Raw genomic sequence first — 23,274 nt, 5'->3', positions numbered from 1 at the left:
ACCGCAAGAGCCATATTTCAGTGTCTATTCATAGTTTGCCTCTGAAGCCTTTATATATTTTTAAATAGTATAAACAACTTTCTCTCTAAGGTAATTACATGTTGCAATGGCATATAGCAATTTTAAAAACAAACAATATTGTTCTGTAAAGTGTAGAATGATTTTGTTTTAGATAAGTATCTGACAGGAAAACATCACCTGATCATGAGCACTATAATAATTTATTCAAAGAATTGACAATCACCGCCCACACAGGGATTTTGGACTTAATTCAAAATGACAGAAGGAATCAGAAGAGAGACTAACCCTTTTAAAAAAACCACTGTCATATTGCCAATCCTTTTGAAATAATCAATCTATGAGAAGAAGTCTATTTACACAGTAGGAGACTGCATTTATAGAACTAAATTAACAAAGTGTATATCATGTCAGATCTCAAGAACACCTCTTGTAATTGCCTCCTGCTGAAGACAATTCCAGTCACATGATTTTCCTGGCTCTTGTCATTGGTTGGTAGTTCCATAGGTGGGCGGGCCCAAACTAGCCTTGCACAATCAAGATTCTTCAGGGAAGAGCCAGTGCTGATGTCACTTCATCAAATCCATCACAGTCCCACAGGCCATAACCGCGCCTTATATAAAGATTCAGATAGCCCGACAGTTCAGTCTCAGTAATGATTACTGTTTTGCCTGTAGTGAAAATCTTCATGTCTCTATGTTGACAGATTTCCATTAGACAGAATACAACACAAATAAGCATGTGTTTATCTACCTAAAAGCATATCATCAACCAAAAACCCAAACCATATCCCAACAGTCTCCTGGCAACGGAATCAACAAAACCCCCGTAAACTATGATCAACGCACGGTCTCGTTACGTCATCACAAAAGAACACGTCAGAAAACCTTGAATTCCACCTCGCGACTACTTTTCCGCACAAATTAAACTAAAACTGAAAACCGAAGACGTCCAGTGGTGAGGCGGTGAGGCACTCACCCCCGTCGCAGCTCTGATTGGCGGACGCGGTTTGCTGACCTCTGACCTCGGTCACCGTCCCGTCCGTCCTCCTTCTGCTGCTGCTGAGGCCGGGCAAGCTGGCCACCAGCGCGGAGCAACATTCCATCACGACTCCGCCCGCCCAGGCCCGAGGACCGCCGGCATGCCGGCGCCGCGGCAAGGAGCGTCGGCGTTCCGAGCCGTCCCGGTTTCAGCCTCGCCGGGGAAAAGCCCTCGGAATCCGCCCCGCCGTTCCCGCGTCGCTCATTATTTGGCGAGCGAGCGAGTCGCGTCGCTGCGGCGACGGCGGCGAGGGTCGTCGCCGGAGTGACAGAGCGCTGTGTGGATCCGGGGCTCTCCTCCCCGTCTCCGGCTGAGCGACGAGCTCTCCCAGGCAATCGACGGCGAGCGCGGCGGCTCTTTCTTCTCATTGGATGCGGCGGAATCAACACCTCAAACCCGCTACCTTCTCGGCTTCGACAGGCGAGGTGTTCCTTTTAATTATTCAGCGTGCCTACAACTTCCCTCTGGGGACCCGCGGAAAACAGTCTTCATTTGCACACAAAAGATATGCCACACGCAGAAAAGAAAGAAAGAAAGAAAAAAAAACCCTCTTTCTGACGCCGCCCGGTGAAACAGCAAAGCTAATTAAGAAGTTTAGACAGAAAGATAAAACTTGACGTTGATAAGCCTGGCTTTTCTGCATGTTTGCTTGTGATGAATTGCTCTGTTCTACTGGGATTCAACCAAGGAATGGAGGTGGATGAGCACCATGGTTTTGCTTGTCTTTTTTATTCAAGGTCATTTGGCATGACGGCTATTGAAGTCTGCTACAGAGCGAATGAGATGTAGCATCTCAGACTGGAGGCAACACTGGACTGCTTAAACACCTTTAACCTGTGTTAGGAAACTCAAACCGAAGAAACAGCGAGGTGCATTTTCCTCCCAGATCTGGATGGGCGTTATGCGATTACTCTGAAGTTTTACATCCATAATGTCTTGAGTGGATTTTATCCACTAGATAATATCCCCCCACATCCCCACATCACACTAAATCCAAGGATCTGGGTGAGTTCTGGGCACGGAGCGGTGGCAGCCAGCCTTGGCACAGCTGCGCATAATTTTCTCTCTTTCCTTGACTGGAAAAACTGCATCAAAAAGGTTTCCAGGTTTTCCACGACACGTGGGAACCCTGCAGATGTTTCCACATCTGGCAAGACACACTTTTTTAAATTGGGGGAGCCTTAATTGCGTTAGATGCCATATATCAAAACAAAAATCTCACAATCTCACAATAGCAGTGTCGACACAGCTGTAGCGGTTTACGTCTAAGCCTGCTGTTCATTAACACTGTTATGCTTAAATTGCTAAGCTATAGCAGGTGGCCGTTCAATACTCTGGCAAAACAATATATGATAGGAAGACATTTATTACGATTTTAATTCACATACATAAGACCTCCAACAATCATGGCTGTCAAATCAATTCATCTGCTAATTGCCTAGCCTGATTCATCAGAGTGGGCATCCATATGGGTGAACATCTTTGAGCCTGACTGCTATGAGCCAAGTTATGCTCCCTCTCCCCCTCTCTCCCTCCCTCTCCCTCTCTCCCTTCCTCTCCCTCCATCTCCCTCTCCACCTCTCCCTCCCCCCTCCCTCTCACCCCCTCTCTCTCTCCCTCCCTCTCTCCCTCCCTCACACACACACACACACACACACACGTGCTTGCGTCAGACACACATCAAGTTAGAGTGGCCGCTGGAGGTACGATGAATCACGGATGCCGAGGGGGACCGGGCGCAAATCACACTTGACAAGGTGCGGCGGGAATGATGGAGCTCTCGCCGTGTGGGCTCCCCTCCATCAGAAACAGCCCGACGTATTTATCGCCACTACGGCCGCCACGCACACAGAGCGGCCCGGATCGCGGGGGAACCAGAGAGGTCAGAGAGCAGCCTCCACGGTCAGTAAACCCGTCTTCTCGCCATGTAGCCGTCGAAAGCCGCCCGCGGACCTTTTATGGAGAATTCATCGCCAGGGAGGTGTTCACGTTCCCCAGCATGCCTTGCAGTTCCAACCCGGGCCATCGTGTGTTCCAAAGAGCTCCTCTGGAAGGAAGCTGCTCGTCACTGGAGCCAGTAACTGCAGGAGTAGCGCTGAGCCGTGATCAACACACACAGTGTGGGATCCGCCGTGTAGAACAAACATGGTACTGCAGTCCCCATCTTAAGCAAACAGAACCGGCTGAAGGATCCAGCATTCACGAAAGGGCTACAGTTTCTGGTAGCTTTTGAAATGGCTTATTAATGTTCTTGAAGCCAATGGTCTCTGCGTCAGTTAAACAAAATAGATAAAGGACTTCTGCAGGTCTGAGCCATCTTGCCTCAGTGTGTGGAACAAAGACCTCTGTGACCATCCCATTCTTAGGCAGAAATGGCATGAGGCGACACAAAGAACACCGCAATCCAAATACAGCCGCAGTTGCACTTCTACTCAAAGGTGAAATTGTGAAACTCTGCAGACTGTGCCCCTACTGGTGTTGCTTAAAATGACAAGGCTGGGAGCAAAAACCAGCAAGAACAAGTCGATGGAAACCTATGCTGTGCCTACACTGCCCATTAGGGGAGATTAATGAGCCTCTCAGTCAGATGAATTAGCTTCATTTGCAACGGAAATCCTGAATAGGTAGTAGCTCATAGAAAACCATCCCTCCCCTCTAAAACCCTCTAGGTCCTGGCTAATCACTCCAAATGCCAATACGTGGAGAAACATGGATTCATTAAGATATTGGCTCTGAGAAAACCAATCACAACTTTTATAAGCTTCTTATAGGCCTTGTACAGGTAAAAAACAAAATCACAGGCAAGGTGCTTGAAACCCTTGAATGGCCCATTCTCATAATTATTAATTCTTTTGACAAATACCATATGTAGACTATACCTCCGTGTACCTTAACAGTGAAAACTCTATCCACCCTACCACTGAAGCTGAAACATTCCAATTTGATGCATCTTTTCAATATTCATTAAGGGGCGTACCCAAAGACACTTATTCGGGCAACAGAGGTTCTGTCCTTGGGCATACTGCCTCATGAATATTTATAGCCTGTAGCAGATAGGCAGACCCACTCCTGTTACCAGCCAGAGCCTCCCGTGTTTCAGAAGCATTGAGGACAGACGCGATGCAGGCGCTGGCCATCTTGTTTGTCTGTAGAAACGGTGGGGGCCACTGCAGGCCCCAGAGAATGGGGCTGCTGTCATTATTGACCCATCAATCTGAGGCTACATTCAGCTCTGCTTCACTCTCTGGGACAATAAAGACTTTTCTGTGGCTACTGCTACGACCAATCAATTGGCTGTGCTCTACTGACTACTCACCGAAATCCCACCTATGAAGCACTAATAGGCTTCCAGACTGAGATTCTGAACCTTCCAAAGAGATGGCAATAGGGCATATGTTAATAACAAAAATAATAATTCTTTTTAAACTTCTTTTGATGACGAACACTGACTGACACTGACTGACTGCTGGAGGAAGTGATATTTTTGGGTCTATTTCGTTTCAGGCAATGAACAACAGCGTTTCCGTAGAGACACACATTAAACTGACAAAGATCGCCGCATCAAAGGGTTCATTATTTCATGAATGAAGTGCAGCGTGGATGTTCTCCGAGCGATTTTATGAACGATGTTTCCTCTGCGCACATCTGAAAATAACTTAATTGCGTAAGCATTTATGTCTTTGGATTTCGCAAAAAGAGATGGATAGAAACAAGACTCTTTTTGTACTTTTTGTAAAATTATACATTCAGCTTTTATTTAGTTTTCTGTTGATTTGATTTTACTTTCCCCGGCTTTGAGAACAGACAAAGACGATGTGGTGGGTAAGCCACACAGGAATTCCTCCACACACACACACACACACACACACACACACACAGTGGCCACGGAGAACGATCTGTCAGCTTCCGCTAACTGGCTCCATTAAAAATGCGTCCTTGGCGGCACGCTCTTATCTGTCCAATCAGAACGCCCGCCCGCGGTCTGGAGAAACAGGAAGTGATGTGGCTTCCCTGCTCATGCGGCCGGCTTGTTAACACTTCAATTTGTAATTTCTAATAGAAGTGTGAATTATTCAAGCGCTCGTGTTGAACCATGTAGTGCTGCCTAGCCTACAGCCATTAGCACCCTGAACCCAACATCACAATCCCAAGCAGCTTCAGCCTAGTAACAGAGGAAGGCATTAGGAAAGCAGGTTTTAAATGCTACAAGCTAATGTCCCGCAAACATGCTATGCAATGAGAGACCAGATTAACAAAATAAAACTATTACTGTGTGGCTAACTGATGTGAACCAATAATTAGTTCAGTTAAGCAAATGAGTTGGTAAGCGAGAGTGAGCCAGTGAGTCAGTGAGTCAATAAGAAAATGAGTGCAAGGCAGCGGTTGAGTGAACGAGAGAGTGAGTGAATCGCTGAGTGAGTGAGTCAATGAGTTATTGAGAGAGCGAGTGAATCACTGAGTGAGTGAGTGAATCAGTGAGTTATTGAGAGAGTGAGTGAATGAGTCAGTCCAGCTATATGTGTGTGAGTAAGTATGTGAGACTGGATTTAAAAAAAATCTGTATCTGGTGCCGCTTCGTCAAGCAGCCCATCGCTTTGGTAACACGTCCCACAGCTGTCATCCGAGCGTTAGCGGGGAAAGCCGCTTCGCGTGAGTCATATCAGGACAGCCCCTGTCTCCGAGCGCCCGGCCTGCAGCTCGCTGACCTCACAGCATCGTCTCCAATGCAAAGAGGCACAAACACACCGGTCCTCTGAGACGTAGCTTCATTATGCATTACATTACATTACAGGCATTTAGCAGAGGCTCTTATCAAGAGCGACATACACAACTCTTTACATAACATCTTACATTATATCCGTTTATACAGCTGGATATATACTGAAGCAATGCCGGTTCAGCACCTTGCTCAAGGGTACAACGACAGTGCCCTAACCCTGAGCCCTATCGAACGCATGACCTTTCGGTTACAAGCCCAGTTCCTTATCGACTGTGCTACATTGCCGCCTACGAGCGATTTTGGGAAATGACCCAGGAGGACGGACGGACGGACGGACGGACGCGCTGCTGAGGAACCGCGGCGGACCGTGGCGAAGCGGGCCGGATGGAGACACGGAGTACCCGCCCACGCCAAGTCTAGCGAGCGAGGCGGAGATTCCCTCTCCTCCCAAAAAAACACACGAGCACGAATCAGGTCCCCAGATCCCAGCAGAGGACAATCTGTACGTTCGGCGCTGTGATTCAGAGAAGGATGAGTCACTCCGCACTGGGGTCAGAGACGGAGGGAGGAAGGGAGGGAGGGAAGGAGGGAGGGGGGGAGAGACAGACAATGAAAGAGAGGAAGAGGAAGAGGAGTCTGGGGCTACCTGACTCCTATACGCTACCGGAGCATCACAATCAGCTAGCGGCGCGTAGCGACCTGGCCCCTCTGCCACCGCATAACGTGTTTATCAATTCCAGCCGCCACGCGCAATGACTTCAGAGCTCTCTGGAGTTTCAGCAGCGGCCCCTCATCAAATGTGAGTTTCCACATCGTAAAAAAGAAAGAAAGGCCCTGGCTACTCGCCGTGAGAAACAGGCCGCTGTACCTCTACGTGTCGAGAGTCTGTGAGCGCCGGACGCAGATCCGTCACCGTCTGCCTCTGTGGCATTCTTACGTATTTCACCTTCCAGTCCCACGTGACTGTTTCTACGCTAAATGGATCATAATACCTCCACATGTTACCCACAATGCTTCACTTGACAATGCACAGAAAAATGTTCAGTGTTAAAAACAGCACATATGGTCCCTACTGGTCGGAGCTGAATTAACACATGAACAACGGCTCATCGCTCAGTTAGTGCCCGCGCACGCTAACCTGCACACGCTAGCCCGTGCGTACCTCTGCGTGCTCGAGCGTGTGAAAACCAGCGTTCACGCTCGGGCAGCGGCATAGCATAACGGTGAAAGGTCGTGGGTTTGAATCCCAGCCCAGAGTGCTGCTGTTGAACCGAATCGCTTCAGCAACCATCCAGGCGGGTAAATAGATTGTATATATAAATAAATAAATAAATAAAAAGCATAACCGGCGTACGTCGCCCTGGATAATAGCGGCTGTTAAATAGCGAAGCAAAACGAGCGCGTGCGCCTCGCCCTTAGAAGCCCCCGCGGGTCCTGTGCGCGCGCTGAGCCAGCGGAATGGAGGCTCCAGCGACGGTAACGGCTGCAGGACTTGCGAGGGGCCCGTGGCTCAGCGCTAGCGCTAATTAGCATTAGGAGGGGGGGAGTGTTCCTGCAGGCATCACTTCCCCTCCCTCTTTATCAGCAGAGCCAATCACCTTCCAGTGGGCCCCGCCACTGCACACAGCTCACACCAGCTCTGCACTGGGGGGCACTGGGGGGCCACGGCGACCAAGCTCAAATTCCACCCATCAGCGAGGTGGGAAACACAAACATGCTCCACTGACAGCTGTAATTCAGTGTCATTCAAAGTGCATATTTATATTTATATACTGCCAGTTTAATCTCAGGAAAAAAGCATAAACATTTTCCATGATTTTTCTTACATATTAGAGGATTATTTCACAATGAAGGGGATGCAAGGAACTCCATAAAATGTTCTGAAATTAATAAAACATTCTACTATACCACTATCTACTATCTTCTGTCAAAGGCTTCAACCCCAATGGATCTCACTCTTCCTCCCCTTCTCTCTCTCATTCTGTTCTCACTCTCCTCAGAGGACGACCTCCCTCCATCCAGCCTTGTCCACCCACACGCTAGCCTTTTCCCTCCACGTGGAGGGGTCTAGGGGATTTTTGAGCACGCAACGTCGATGTCCCCACCACCCTCGAACCCGGGACACGCTGACCCCAGAGCCAGTCGAGGAGAGAGTGGTCCCCCCCGTCGCGTCGTCCAAATCAACCTTTCAGCCGTATTAGTCATCCTCTGGCACTAAGGAATTAAATCCCCCCCCCCCCCTTGTTGCCCCCCCTGCAACCCCCCACCACAATGCTGAAAGGCTGTCACTGCCCCTGTCCTCATGGTCCTCCCACTCTCCCATTTCATTGCAACAGGGACCGCTAAGTGCAGCCACAGGACTGCTGACCGTCTGTCTGCTCTTAGAGAGAGCCTACTGGTGAATAAACACACTCAATGCCGGAAAAATCAATCCGCGGTTCAACTTCGACAGTTGGGTTTTTAAAAATTACATTTAAAAATGTCCTTGATACCGAGAGTCCAAGTTAGCAAAGAAGAATATTTGTGAAGAAGAAACTTTAGAATGTTAATAATCCTTATTTTCTTTGGTTTGAAGCCACAGATCACCATCTTCTTATGGTCAGAAGCACAAATAAGGTACTTCAGTGCAGACATTTCCTCTAAAACATGTTAGTCAAATCTGAACCACATATCATTACTAGCTCCTTGTAATGTGCCTGTGCATTTAAGCACTGCTCAATGCAGCAAAAAGCATAGAAATTAGAGACTCCTCCTTCAGTTGATATCCATCAGTGGGTAATGGACAATACCACACACACATACATAAAACATATTGCTCTACGCTCTGGTAAAGGCCATCTGAAAACAGAATGAGTAACGCAATGGTGTGTCCATGGAGCTGGTGGTGATGATGACCAAGCAACCCCTTGGGCATCACTGCTTTCCCCATCAAGCCAATTCCAGGTCCTCCAATGCAAGGGAAGCCATTTCTGCCACTTTCACAAACAAGTCTGATTAAAAAAGCCTAACGGTGCTTTGACTACAGGTGACCGGATTCCACCTCTCTCAGCCAATCAGACTTAAAAAGCCTTGGTTCCTGTGTTTCACATGGTTGCCATAGAGACATATGCATTCTACAGTGCCAGGCTTGTGCAGGAAAAGACTTCAATTATTACCAAGAAAACCCAGCATCTAAGCACAAATGAACTGTTTGTAGGATTGCACTGCTGTGCCTAACTGAATATCCAACAGAGGCTGTTTTAACTGTTCCGTTATAATCAATTTGTCTGGTTAAACTGGTCCAGTTACTGAAGAGCAGAAAACTGAGCAAAGACAGTTAGGTATTTCAACAAATTAGACAGATAGATGGATGTTCTTTATTGTCCACAAGGAAAATTCATTCTGCTCAGGTCAAATCTTAACCTATGGACCTGTGAATATGACTCAACATTCCACAGTGGGAGAAATAATGAGGAATAAAAATCGTTTAAAAAAAAAAAAAAAACAACACTGTGATGGGTACAGTGATGCTTTACTGTGAAGAAAATGTCCAAGTGTTCATATGTACTACATAGCATGCCTGCACACACACACACACGCGCGCACACACACACACTTAGGTACCGTTGTTGAAAGCTGTAGAACTATTCTTGAGTGTTAGACACAGCGAGAGGCATATTGCCTTTACTCTGAATGCAAGCTCATCTTCTATCCCCAGGTAAACCACGGCCATCAGGCTGTTCACAGACCGCCTCGACCCATTTTAATGGCACAACCGCAAATTTAGAATCAACACATCCTGAAAAATGCACAGCATGACAAGGCGTCTGTCACATTCTCTCTGAGATACATACACATTTTTAAAAAACATGTGACTTGAAGAAACCTAGCATGACCCTTTACTATAAGAAAACGCATTTTTCACTGTACACTTCTGTGGATGTAGATGCAGATGTGTGCCAGCAGTGTAATGTGCATACAATGTGTAGGAAATGAACAGTTCAGTAAAATGTAAGCAGTTCTAACATCAGAGCACCCATGCAGTCAGGGAGTGCCTGTTATCTGATCTGAGCGATCAATGTGCAGGTATTCCCAGACACTAGAGCCCTTCAGTATTTTACAGTCTGTGCCAGAGTCCCTAGCACGACTTAAAGATTACTGCTGTAGCCATGGAAACAAGGGGAACAATCCTGCAGGAGTTCCTGGAGCTCACAGGTACAGCCGCGTGTCAAGTGATCCAGGATCAGCCGACACAACTGTGACCCTGCCCCCCAAACCATCACTGGGGTCAGCTCAGATCAGCCGAAACAACAGTGACCCCACCCCCAAACCATCACTGGGGTCAGATCAGATCAGCTGACATAACCGTGACCCCACCCCCAAACCATCGCTGGGGTCAGCTCTATACACCATACTACAAAACAGTGTGAAGAACCAGGGATCGAAAGCCCTTTTGTTTATTTATTTTTATTTACCCAGGGTGGGTTCGCTGAGCACGGATGCTCTTTTGCAGGAACGCCCTGCTTTTGTGGTTTAAATCAGGGGGGGCGGGGAGCAACATTACATTTAGGTGAAAGATTCAGCACTGAGAGCATCCAGCAATAGCACTAGCAGCAGGGAGCTGTTCTCCACCGCAGTGCTGAACTGTGCTTGGTAAGCACCATTAAGAAGACTGAGCAGCCTCCAGACATGATCCTTGATCAGATCAGCCCTGAATACATAAACACGGTGCAATTCACAGAACAGCTGCTTAATAAGGTCAGACAGCGCTCTGTGCCTCGTTCGAGGTTGCTTTGCATTCATTCCCTATGAGCACAAAAGGAAATGAATGTATCGGGAGAGCCGTAATGGACCCGACCATCAAGGGGCGGCCAGCCTTCTTTCCTATAAGCACAAAGGAAATGAATCAATCGGGAGAGAGCCGTAATGGACGGGACCATCAATCTCCTGTCCTTCCAGGGCTAATCTATATTTAGGGAGCCATTCTTCAGCGGCTCTGAGTGGAACAGAACGGAACTGAAACAGGAAGAAGAGTATGACAATGCTCTGGCCGTTGTTTCCCTTTAAGGCAGTCTGTCCTGTTCTTTCTGTGTTAGCGATCTCCTGTTGAGCTAGCTAGGTGTGTGTGTGTGAGCGTGTGTGGGGGCGTGCGTCTGTGCGTATGTGTATTTGTGTGTGTGTGTGCGTATGCATATGTGTGTGTGTGCGTATGCGTGTGTGTGCGTGGGTGGGTGCGTGTGAGTGTGTGTGTCTGCATGTGCGTGTGTGTGTGCGCGCGTATGCGCGTGCGAGTGTCTGTGTGCGTGTGCGTGTGCATGTGTGTGTTTTATGATTAAAATCCAGTGTAGGACAGGGGGGTGATTAATCTGAATGAAACTCTAACCCCACTCCAGGCTGATGCGCTGCCACTCAAATTATTCCTTCTACATTAGCAGGAGCCCTCAAAGGGAGAAGGGAGGGGGGAGGAGGGAGGAAGGGGGGAAGAGGGAGAGAGGGAAGAGAGAGGAGGGAGGAGGGAGGAGGGAGGGAAGGGGGGGGCATCACTAGCCAAGTTAGTTTTTGCAGCAAGTAGTGCCCCCTTAACGGCATCCAGCAAACAAAAACAATAATGAATTCACCCGCACCATAGAGCTCACACGTAACTGTAGATCAACATCGACTACCCCACAGAAACCACAGAGCAAGACAATTACAATATATCACTCTTGAAAAGGTCGTCGCATCGTCCAAGCAGATCAAAAGCTTTGCGTGAGGAGGAAAAACACTCAAACCCAGCTGTGTCATAAGGGCTTCTCTGTAAACCCCTTATAGAAGTGGATTATAATTAAGATACGGAAGCACTACAGCAGCTGGGGGGGTGGAGTCAGAGCCCGGCGGTACTCACCAAGACGCGGGTCATACTGTCGCATCTGCACCTCCTCCACACAGTCCGCAGGAAACCAGCCCGTCCGGCCCTTCACCGAGCCTTCCCAGAACCCCCCCTCACCGATGCTCAGCACTGAGAGAGACAGAGGAGGGGGGAGGGGGAGAGAAAGAGATATTTAGTCACCATTCCATTAGACTACAGACCTGCATGAAGACAGAGTGAACAGCGCTGCAGCTGTACAATGCTGCCACAACATTACAGACGCGGTGGGTGTGGTTTACATGCACACTAATACTCCCAACTTACCCTGATTATGACAATACTACGGCATATTCAAAACCCCATTAAGACACCTGGATTTTTCCCCCCCCAATCTTTTGATTTTATCCATCTATATTTCAGCTTTTTGAATCTTTGCATGTCAGGCAGGAGATTCAGGTTGAAAGCAAACATGGCAGCCGGTGTACACCGTTTCTACTGAGCGTACGCCGATTATGGAAAGAACCATGCAAACACAGAGTAATCACATTACTTACAGCCACGTGCAGGCAATAATCCATATACTGGCATAAACTGATTACTACCAATAATCAGGTTATTGGTGTGCATGTAAACGTAGCCACTGCAAGTGAGCTGGGCTCAATAAGAACATTAAACAAAGGCCTTGGGGCAATAGTGAACACAAATAGTGCAGATTTGTGAAACTGAGGATGGGGTTCGTGCGAACACACGCGCACACACACGCACAAACGCGCACACACATTTTTGCCACGTGAGAATAAAACCCACTGCCATGCAGAACATTGGAGATATCAAGGGCTTCATCTAACATGACAAACGTTCGCTTTTTCCGTTCTCTCCCAGCTGAACGAGCAAAGATGGAGAGCGCAGATAACACCGGCAGCACAAAGCACGCGATAAGAAGAGAATTTACACACGTTTAACGGAGAAAAGCCACAATCTTCCGACTGACAACGTGCGGTTAGCGCGATGCTAACAGCACCGCATTAAACCGGCAGATCTTTATCTCGCGCTCCCCGCGCATCTGCAGCCAAGCATTCTCGCTCCGCGGTTGCTAGGAAACCGCACCGTCAGGTTTGCGTTCGCCAGCCGCGAAAACGGCGAAGTATTTATCGCCGATTTTCCTCGAGAAAGGAGCCACGTCCACATCGAAAATTACTCCCTCTCGCTCTCACTCTACGCCGAGGGAGTAAAATACGGCTCTGCCCTCAGCTGGTACTGAGCGTGCCTCCCTGAGAGTTACTGGCCTGTGTCTGAGACACTCTGCTCCCAAAACCTTTGAGTTCTACTGAAATCACCCGAGAACTGATGGGAGGAGGAATCTGGTTTTTGTGTAAACTTCTGTAATCAAAATCTCCGCAGAACTACGCACTTAAGCCGCCAAGGGCCCCACTTTGGCCCCACAAAAATTGGGGGGAAATCGTTACGATGGGATCGGATAGCCGTTTGTTACAGAAGAAAAGACAAAGTGGAATACGGTGTGAGTGTGTGTGTGTGTGTGCGTGTGGGGGGGTTACCCCACATGAACTGGAATCTGGAATGTCTGAATTCAGTGTCACAGCCTTGTGTGACCTCCTGTATTCCAGAGCTCACACTGCCCTACGCCATCGCCCCAAAGCCCAATCGAAACCACCAGGGCCGAAAGCGGACCTCCATTCAGGCTCCACGTACGCCCGCCGTTCTGGAGCCGTAATGGCGGACGGGCTGCAGTTTCCCCTTCTGTTCCGGCTTGAAAACTTGCTGAGCGAGCACTTCAGCCGCACACACCCCCGCTCGGCCGCGTGGGGACTGACCGCTCGCTCTAAAGCGGCGTCGTAAAAAACGATTTTACAGCAGCGCCGCGCGCGTGCGCCCCTGAACCAGCATCCGTAGTGTCCCACATCAATACTCAACCCCCCCCCCCCCCGAGAGGCGTCATAAACAGGCTTTATTCTCATGTGCCGTGCTCACAGATTGATAGATGCACGCACACCCATTCCCGCTGCCAGCACAAAGGAGGAGGAAACTGGCTCCACACTCATTCTGCAGCTTTTGCAGTCAGGTCAGAGCAGGGGAGGCGTGGGGAGAGATCCCTTCTGTTCAGGAAGGACCTAATCTCCCATCAGGCACCAACCAGGAAGTACAGCCAAAACAGATACGACCATCACGCTTGGAGCTAAGGGTTTCAAGCAAGCTCTCACACCATCTATGTGTAGCCAAATGAGCAAGAACGAGTCAGCAGAATACATGACTGTGAAGCAGTTAACCAGAAAGCCATTCCAATTTAACTGTAGTAATTTTTACTGTTCATGTATTGTAATCTAACAGGATTTTAACCTGGATTCTTACTGTGACAGCATTTGGCAGGCAAATAAAATATGAAGTAAATACAACTGAATTTTTGACTAGATTGGAAAAAAAAGACATTACCCTGCCTGTATGAAAAACACTACGTTTGAGATATTAAAATACCAAAAACCACTGACAGGACTTGATTTAGCCTGTATATGCAACCATAAGCTACATATAATATGTATGGTTACATATATAACTACATAAATCAATCACCCATGACAGCAACACAGAACAGTGCTGTGGTGAATGCAAGCCTGTTGCTTAATTACACAGATGTTGGTGACCGATAAAGGAGGAAATTAACTGAACTGAACTGTCACATTTCCAGGACCAAGGAGAGCAACCCACCTCAAACAGACTCCTGGGACACCACTGTTCTCTGAATGCTGGCTAGCTTGCATTTCAGTAAGCTAAGTTAGCATCCCTGTCTAATTCCACATAGAACTTCATTTAAAATACAGCAAGGGGTTATGAGGCTGGCTGGGCCACCTCATGTCCCACAGTTTAACTGCTAGAGTGCGTACTTTATTCCTTGACATGAGCAGTACAAGCAAAATACAAATCATTCACTCGTTCCTAATTGTTCAACCTCACTGAAATGTTTTGCGGTTAACTGAAGCACCAATATGTAATCGGTGGTGGATGTTTTCTCAGAGCTCAAACTGGCTATGACACACATTCCTTGCACAATGTGTTATTGGTGTGAATAATGCCCCAGTTCCCACCCCTACTCACTGACTCACACACATGAGCAGCTGAGAGGCTACAGCATGTGTGAGGATCCTTATATCTGTGTACAGAGAGGTTACTCAGTACAGTACAATAAACACTGGCCAACTGGCCTGTGTGTGCCTGTGTGCATGTGTGCGTGTGTGTGCTGGGCATGCATGTGTGTGTGTGTGTCCATGCGACCAGAACGTCCTGTAATAAATTACATACACCAGTACATCATGCTAGCGTGTTTAAGCATAAATACCGGCCAGTTGTGGCTTCTGAGCTGAATTATGTGAGGCTCAAATCTTGTCTTTAAGCTGACACCTCATTTCCTTTCTTTCGCTTGATTAACAAGTGTAGGCCACCGGCAGCTGATTTCAATTAACTTCCTGGTCTCTTGCTTCAGTGTTACTTTGATTGATGTCTCTTCACATGATTTAAATAAGATACATTCATAAATCAGCAAGTAAAATAAATGTAATTATCGCAAATAACGCAGTCTTAACCTAAAGGGTAAACCGCAAATTGCACCAGCTTTCAGCATTAAGCACTGCAAACTTCAGTTTTCAAGAGCCCTTTACCTGCAGAATCTGCAAATGAATTTGTCTTTTCTCATCAACATGCCCCAGTTGCCAGGGTGGAGAATGAAAGAGACAATTTACCTTTGAGTTTAAATCTGTGGATATGAGGAAATGCTACGCTGTTTCTGATGCAAAGAAATACAAAGATACCCCAACATGAGACTGAGAAAAAGACCTGGCTATTAGCTGGTATTGATTGTTTCGCTATTAAGAATAAACAAATGGACACTGGCTGAGTGAAGATTGCGTGAAATGGTAAGATTCCTGCCTCTTCTAATTCAAAATAATAAGCTGTGAGTGATGTTGGTGTACGCATCCCCCATAATCAGCAAACAAACTCGATAAAAGCTGTGCACAATTATCACAGCTAATGAATTATTTTTCCACAGTGCTGAAAGGGAGCAGACTGAGAACATCTCGCAATCTTCAGACCGTGACCGTCCCGACCATGTGACCGCAGCCAGGCGAAGGGTCACAACAGGCTGTCAGACCTGAGTCAAATACGTATTTGTTTTGGATTCAAATACTTTCCTACACCTTACCGATCTGGTCTGGTGTATCGAAACCAATGAAATACTCGCAAAAAGTGCAAACCCTGCCATTCTGGTCATATCGGCAGGCTCGATTACACCAGGCCAGATCAACAGAGCACAGAAAAGTATTTGAATCCAAAACCAATACGTAGCAGACCCAGGTCTGCAGGCTGTTAAAGAGCATTCAGAAAGAAATCCGCTCAGTGTGACTGACAGCTCTGAAGCACGTCGCGCACGTGCGTTGGACCTCAAGCGAGAAGATTCCTCCATCTCCCAGATCGGCTCCGGGACCTGAAGCCGTCTCAGTAACACTCACAACAAACTCATTTCAAACGATGGCTGGGAAGCTGAAGTCCATTTGTACCGATGTGGAAGACACTCTGTTGATTAAACAGCTCCCTTGGGAACAGGGAGCACAGATGCACACACACTGTGAGCGAGGATGAGTCCCCCAGTACCACTCTACTTCTCCAGGGCAGCTTATAATTATTAATAACTGCAATAATGTCCGACAAACACGGCATACGCAAGTTATATTTCGTCAGTTACTTTTGAGAATCAATAGAAAATGAAATGTGCTTAGCTCCAACCTATCAAATAATAACTGTGCTGAATTTCACAAACTATAAACGGTGGAGAAAAACGGAGATCGCATCTATTATAGTGTTGTTTTAAAAGACCATCTCAGCAGAGAGAAGAAATTGTGACAATACTTAGTCGCAAGACAGGAAGTGACTCATGGACATTTTCCTTCCAAATAATAGCTTGACAGGAGTTTATTCACAACCTGAATGAGAAAAGTTTGATATTAATGTTTGGAACTTCCTGTGAAAATTTCTGCGGAATATTTCAAACGTGTCCAATTAAATATTCATTACAGACTTTCGAATGTGAGAACAGTCATCTGACTGAATGCACAGAGCTTTGTGGAGAATTCACAGGTTTTTAAAAAAGAGAAAATGAAGGGTTGTTAGAGATTGAAAAAGGCCGTGAAATCCCATCCTGCTGTGAGCAGACTCTCTTCCGGTTACATCCAGGCCCTGGCCTCTGAGTCACCTCTCCCTTTATCTCTGCCTGGGCTGCGTCTCTGTGGACCTGAGAGTGGGGGGCCAGGTCATCTCCGATACAGAGAACAGCAGCCTCCTACACTTCATCCTGTCATCAACCTCCTCTACACTGGCGTCACAGACGTAGTACCAGCGAGATGCCCCCTCTAGAGTCATGCCACAGACGTAGTACCAGAGAGATGACTCATATCACACACATAGTACCAGTGTGATGCCCCCTCTAGACTCATGCCACACATGGCACACACGTAGTACCAGCAAGATACTCTAGACTCACAATCACACACAATACCAGTCAGATGCCTCCGCTAGACTCACGCCACACACATACTACCAGCAGCTCCTTCCTCCGTTCCTTATGGAAGATACCACGCTGTGACTGAATTAATCATTCATAAAAATGCACCCTCCGAAACATCTGCTTGTGCTGAATCGACTGAGCGAGCGCAAAAAGGGTTGGGATGAAAATAAATGACTGTGGCAAAAACACTGCAAACAACAGGGGCCGGTCAAATTATCAAGACAAATTACGGTAACGTGTGAATCGAACAGGGGAATGTAGGGCTGATTCTTTCCCCCCCGTTGAGGCTTTGCTGGCATGGGAGCATCCGTCAGAGCAGTCGCCTCCGTGTCCACATGCTGACGCAGCCTCGACAGGCAAAAAAAAAAAAATACATTAGCATACTTTACTAGCATCTACTAGCCTCTTACCCCGAGTGACTTACAGTGCAAACCCAAGAGCAGTACTTCCCTAGAGGAGGGGAAAGCACAGCCCCAGGATTGATGGTAAGTGCAAGATGTGCAGACTCCATTGACTTGTTAACTACCCTATTGAGCATTAAACTAATCTGTAACAAAGACAAACACAACTACCTTGAGCAATGGTCACTTTTTCCTTTTGCAGTTCATATAACCATTCACAGCACTAACATTAGCCTTGGTACTGAGGCTACAAACATTAGCGTCAGTACTTAGCTTGTATTAGCTTCACCCAGAGCTTCCCCCCTGAGCTGCAAAACAGCTATGTTCTCTGACATCTAACCCAACGGTAAAGAAATGTGATATTACTAAACCATTAGCACATTTATATGACTAATGGAAAAAATAATAAGTACTCGAAAGTAGTTCCGTTGCGCTCACGGTGGAAATGAGAATTCATGTCCCCGGGTTTGGAATTTACACATTTCTCAATTACCATTTATTCAACGGCTAGGCCGTGCCTAGAAGAGAAAAAAAGAAAAGAAAAAAAAAAACAGAGAAGCAAATGCATTCATAATCTTCTTCCAGAACGCGGAAATTTTCACGAGGAGATTTCCCAGCGGGCTTGAGTACGTCATCGGGAAACGGCTCAAATGTGTCAGGCGAAAAACGAGGGCGGCGTGAAGCGGTCTTGGCTCGCAGCCGCGATGTTTATCGAGCTGGCGCGTCGAGCGGCCCGCTCCCGCTAACGCCCTGCCCCCGCCGCGCGCCCGCCCCCCCCCCCCCCCCCCCCCCCCCCCCCCCCCACCCTCTTCAGGCTCCGGGCTCGCCCGATTCCGCCACACCTGCCCGAGAAAACACCCACTTCTCTCGCCCCGTTCGCTCGCTTCGCGTCAGCCGCCCGAAAAGGCCCGGCCGAGCTCCAGCCCCCTCAGCTCAAACCGTTCGCCCGAAGCCTGGCGAACCTGTGCAGGTGTTCTCCTGAGCACAGCAGCCCCACGGTGAGCCTTTCAGACCCTCGTACCCGCAAGAGAGCGCACTTCATTCTCCGAGCTCCCGCCAAAACCGTCAGCAGGAGACAGCACACACACGCGGGTTTCTTTTCAACACCCAACACTGTACCACACACACAATTCCCCAATACTGTACCACACATCCAATTCCCCAATACTGTACCACACATACAATTCCCCAATACTGTACCACACACACAATTCCCCAATACTGTACCACACATACAATTCCCCAATACTGTACCACACATACAATTCCCCAATACTGTACCACACATACAACTCCCCAATACTGTACCACACACACAATTCCCCAATACTGTACCACCCATACAACTCCCCAATACTGTACCACACATCCAATTCCCCAATACTGTACCACACATACAATTCCCCAATACTGTACCACACATACAACTCCCCAATACTGTACCACACATACAATTCCCCAATACTGTACCACACATACAATTCCCCAACACTGTACCACACATACAATTCCCCAACACTGTACCACACATACAATTCCCCAATACTGTACCACACATACAACTCCCCAACACTGTACCACACATATAATTCCCCAATACTGTACCACACATACAACTCCCCAACACTGTACCACACATACAATTCCCCAATACTGTACCACACATACAACTCCCCAACACTGTACCACACATACAATTCCCCAATACTGTACCACACATACAACTCCCCAACACTGTACCACACATACAATTCCCCAATACTGTCCCACACATACAATTCCCCAATACTGTACCACACATACAATTCCCCAATACTGTACCACACATACAATTCCCCAATACTGTACCACACATACAATTCCCCAATACTGTACCACACATACAACTCCCCAATACTGTACCACACATACAACTCCCCAATACTGTACCACACATCCAATTCCCCAATACTGTACCACACATACAACTCCCCAATACTGTACCACACATACAATTCCCCAATACTGTACCACACATACAATTCCCCAACACTGTACCACACATACAATTCCCCAACACTGTACCACACATACAATTCCCCAATACTGTACCACACATACAACTCCCCAACACTGTACCACACATATAATTCCCCAATACTGTACCACACATACAACTCCCCAACACTGTACCACACATACAATTCCCCAACACTGTACCACACATACAACTCCCCAACACTGTACCACACATACAATTCCCCAATACTGTACCACACATACAACTCCCCAACACTGTACCACACATACAATTCCCCAATACTGTCCCACACATACAATTCCCCAATACTGTACCACACATACAATTCCCCAATACTGTACCACACATACAATTCCCCAATACTGTCCCACACATACAATTCCCCAATACTGTACCACACATACAATTCCCCAATACTGTACCACACATACAATTCCCCAATACTGTACCACACATACAATTCCCCCACAGACCACAGACACGTCGCTCTCAAAAAATCTGAATCGAATGCGACACTCAAGAGTAAATTCATGGGCAATGTTTAGAGTTTCCACAGATATTTCTACTGACAGGTGGGGGCTAAAGATCTGAAACTAACTATCAGAGAGGAACAGTACAGCCAAGCAGATTGGGACACTGAAAAGGTTTGATAACAGTGACTTCCCAACATCTTCAGCCTGCCTCTCAAAAAGCTTCAGTCAAAAGCCACCGCGATGCTTTCAGATTTCCCCGCTCGCTAGTAAACAGAAATGAAAGGGTTTCGCTACCTCTGAAAAAGGTCCAATCCGCTACACGAGAGCTTTCAAACCCGCTCGGCCATGCTCTCCTAACCACGTGAAATTTCACCTTAATAAATGATAAAAATGCATTTGAAATGATCGGTGCTGCGCAGGCTCTGGGGAGCCTTTGCACTTGAGTCTTTTCTTGGCGCTGATCTGAGGGAACGCAGCTCAAGTCGGATTAGAAAGCTTCGCCCGCAGACTCTCCCCTGAGTGCGTGAGGTGCTGCCTCGCTCAGCGACCCCAGTACAGGTTGCGTCCGATTCGATATCCAGGAAATGACACGGCAGGGCCAAGGCGGTCAGGGTTCAGCTCGTTCCCGTCAGCGAACGCGAGCCTGTTGCATGATGGGAAGGCATGTTGCGTGATCCTGTCGGGGCATTAAGTCAGCTGCAGTGACATTAATGCTGACTGTGCAAAGAGCACAGGCTTGCAGGGACCAAAAGGCCTCACAAACCGAACCCAGAGTGGCCATTTCAGGGAAGAAAAGAATATGCCAACAGGGACATTTTGAGGGTTACATTTATTTTACCATATTGTAAGAGTGGAGGTGTGTGCTTTATAGAAATGGAGAGATAGGCGCCAATGCATGTGAATATTGCATGTGTGTGTGTGTGTGTGTGCATGTGTGTGTATTCTATGCGTGCGTGCAAGTTTGTATGTGTGTATGCGTGCGCGTGTGTGTGCACTTTATGTGTGTGTGTGTGTGTGTGTGAGTGAGTGTGTGCGTGCATGTGCTTGTGAGTGTATGTGTGTATGTGTGCGTGGGCTTGTGTATGTGTGTGTGTGTGTGTGAGTGAGTGTGCTTGTGAGTGTATGTGTGTATGTGTGCGTGGGCTTGTGTATGTGTGTGTGTGTGTGCTCATGTGCTGAACAGAACCACTCAAAAGACCCCTCCATCTTTTCAAGCATTCAAGTACGTCCTCAGTGCTTCCTGAGGGGTCCTGGGTCTGACAGGGTCAGGGAAAAGAGCCGGCTTCTGGTGAGAGGCCTGGGAAAACCCCCGGCTTCCTCTTCCTGTTTGCGTGCGGGCGGGTGTGCGTCGGAGACAAGTGTCCCCCACCGGGACCCCACTTGCAGTCCCCTCAATTTTGGTTCCGCGTCACCCCGCTGAAGTGCTGTTTCCAGACCCCGGCACTTCAGCCGCTGGTAATCAGTTGTGATTCCAGCGGCTGGCGGACTGAATGGATTTTAATTTAATGTCTGCCACGCTCCGGCACCCTGGGGAAGCCCATACATTAAGCTAGCAAACCCTGCATCGCCCACCTCCGTGCCAGCGGGCTCGGGTAAACAAGCGGGGTGGCACCGCGTTCACAAGCGTTAGCAAGGGGAGGGGGTAAAATTTGCCTAAGTTGATGCAAAAGGAATTTTGCAATTGAACTCTTCTACTGTAGCTGACTAGATGTTTTAAATACCCTTCCATTTATCAAATGTTTAAAAAAAATGTCTCCGATGTCGCGTTTCGGCTTTCAAGAGCTGGGGTATTCAGGTTGACAGCCCGGACAGGAACACACTCAAGACTAACACTGGGCCCTCGCCCTACGTATTCTGTCGCACCAAAAAAATGTTTATACATATACTGCAGCGTGTGAGTATCCGGCAAGGCCCAGCCTCAGGTCTCCTGAGTGTCAGACAGCCACACTAACCACCACGCTAAAGACAAATTCACTGCACCAGCAGCTCCACTGGTGGATCGCTACAATATTACACTGATGATATTCAGCCCTATCAACCCAGACATTTTTTTGGCCCCATCCAGCTGAATCATCACCACTTTTCTCCAAATTAACAGCATCTCCGCTCATCGCTATGACAACAGTGCCGACTGTGACTCAGTCGAGCGTTCTGAAGCAGTCATTACCTCCCCCGGGGTCTCGCAAAAAGCAACGGAGACGAGGACCTGAATCAAATCTTCTAAGGGGCTTGAAGGAAAGGTTTCAGATCAAGAAAATGGCACCCGTTTGCTCTTCCGCCAACGTTCAAAACACGGTGGCTACCGGGCGTGGTCTGAAAGGATCCAGCACGTTTAGGACTGACAAACACAGGGCACTGGGAGAAAGCGTTCATTCTCCTGACGCCAAACCCGAAGTAAACACAGTGATTTTTGGGCCTCTGGTGAACGTGACTGGTTGCCTTGGTGATTACAGGGCTTTGCCATTAAAGGGGAAGAGAGAGTGCTGGGAAAGAACGAGTGGGCCAGACCTCACTCCTCACAGCCATGTTACAGTCCCCACGAGGGGCTGTCAATCAAAGGGTACTTATATAGAACACTGTTCACCCCCCCCCCCCCCCCCCCCCCCCCCCCCCCCCGGGCACCCGCCTCCTCGCTGCCCCCATAAGTGGCTATATTAGACATGTGATGCTGCCTGTGGCTGAGGCACCTAATCTACGACAGCTACAGCACACACAGCTGGCTGCGTGCATCGGAACCCCTGCGGTTGTTATGGTAACATAGATAGCCCCGCTAAACTGCAGTAGAGCACTCAGCACAACTTGTCAGACCTCACTGTGGACGTATGAGAAAGAAAAAGAAAAAAAGATTTTAAAAAAGCCAAAACCAACAAACAAGGACATGTTTTGACATTTTGTACAGTGCCAAAAATTGTCATCGCATAAGTGCACAAATTTTTGAACTAACTTTAGCAGTTTAGAAAGAGCCAGTACGCCCCTCAAACATTCATAAAACGACCGTGTAAGGGATTTTGAAAGGGACTCAGTAAATTTAATATGCCGTCTACAAATACAACACGAAACAAAAATAAATGGAGGAAAGGCTACTCACACCTCCAACAAGTCAGCATCAGCTGGAGTTGGAGACGTGACTATTTACACAGCGACGTCCTGCATTCTGTGTGCTGATGTATCAAGTGCAAGAAATATTTTCATTGCTTTCTCTGTA

The 23,274-nt window shown here is 47.8% G+C and overlaps 1 protein-coding gene across 2 annotated transcripts in view; it reads right to left on the bottom strand.

The window, feature by feature from the left end:
- LOC118231030 (SH3 and multiple ankyrin repeat domains protein 3-like) overlaps positions 1 to 23,274 on the bottom strand; it is a 155,629-nt gene that overhangs the window by 37,296 nt on the left and 95,059 nt on the right. For both annotated transcript variants that reach the window (XM_035424445.1, XM_035424446.1), the window contains exon 10: positions 11,643 to 11,756. In XM_035424445.1, coding sequence (XP_035280336.1) covers positions 11,643 to 11,756 — 114 coding nt within the window. The remainder of the gene's footprint in view (positions 1 to 11,642; positions 11,757 to 23,274) is intronic.

This window comes from Anguilla anguilla, chromosome 7 (genome assembly GCF_013347855.1).
Source record: "Anguilla anguilla isolate fAngAng1 chromosome 7, fAngAng1.pri, whole genome shotgun sequence".
Taxonomy (NCBI): Eukaryota; Metazoa; Chordata; class Actinopteri; order Anguilliformes; family Anguillidae; genus Anguilla; species Anguilla anguilla.
Note: the sequence above shows the minus strand (reverse complement) of the source record. Positions and strands in the feature narration are given on the sequence as shown.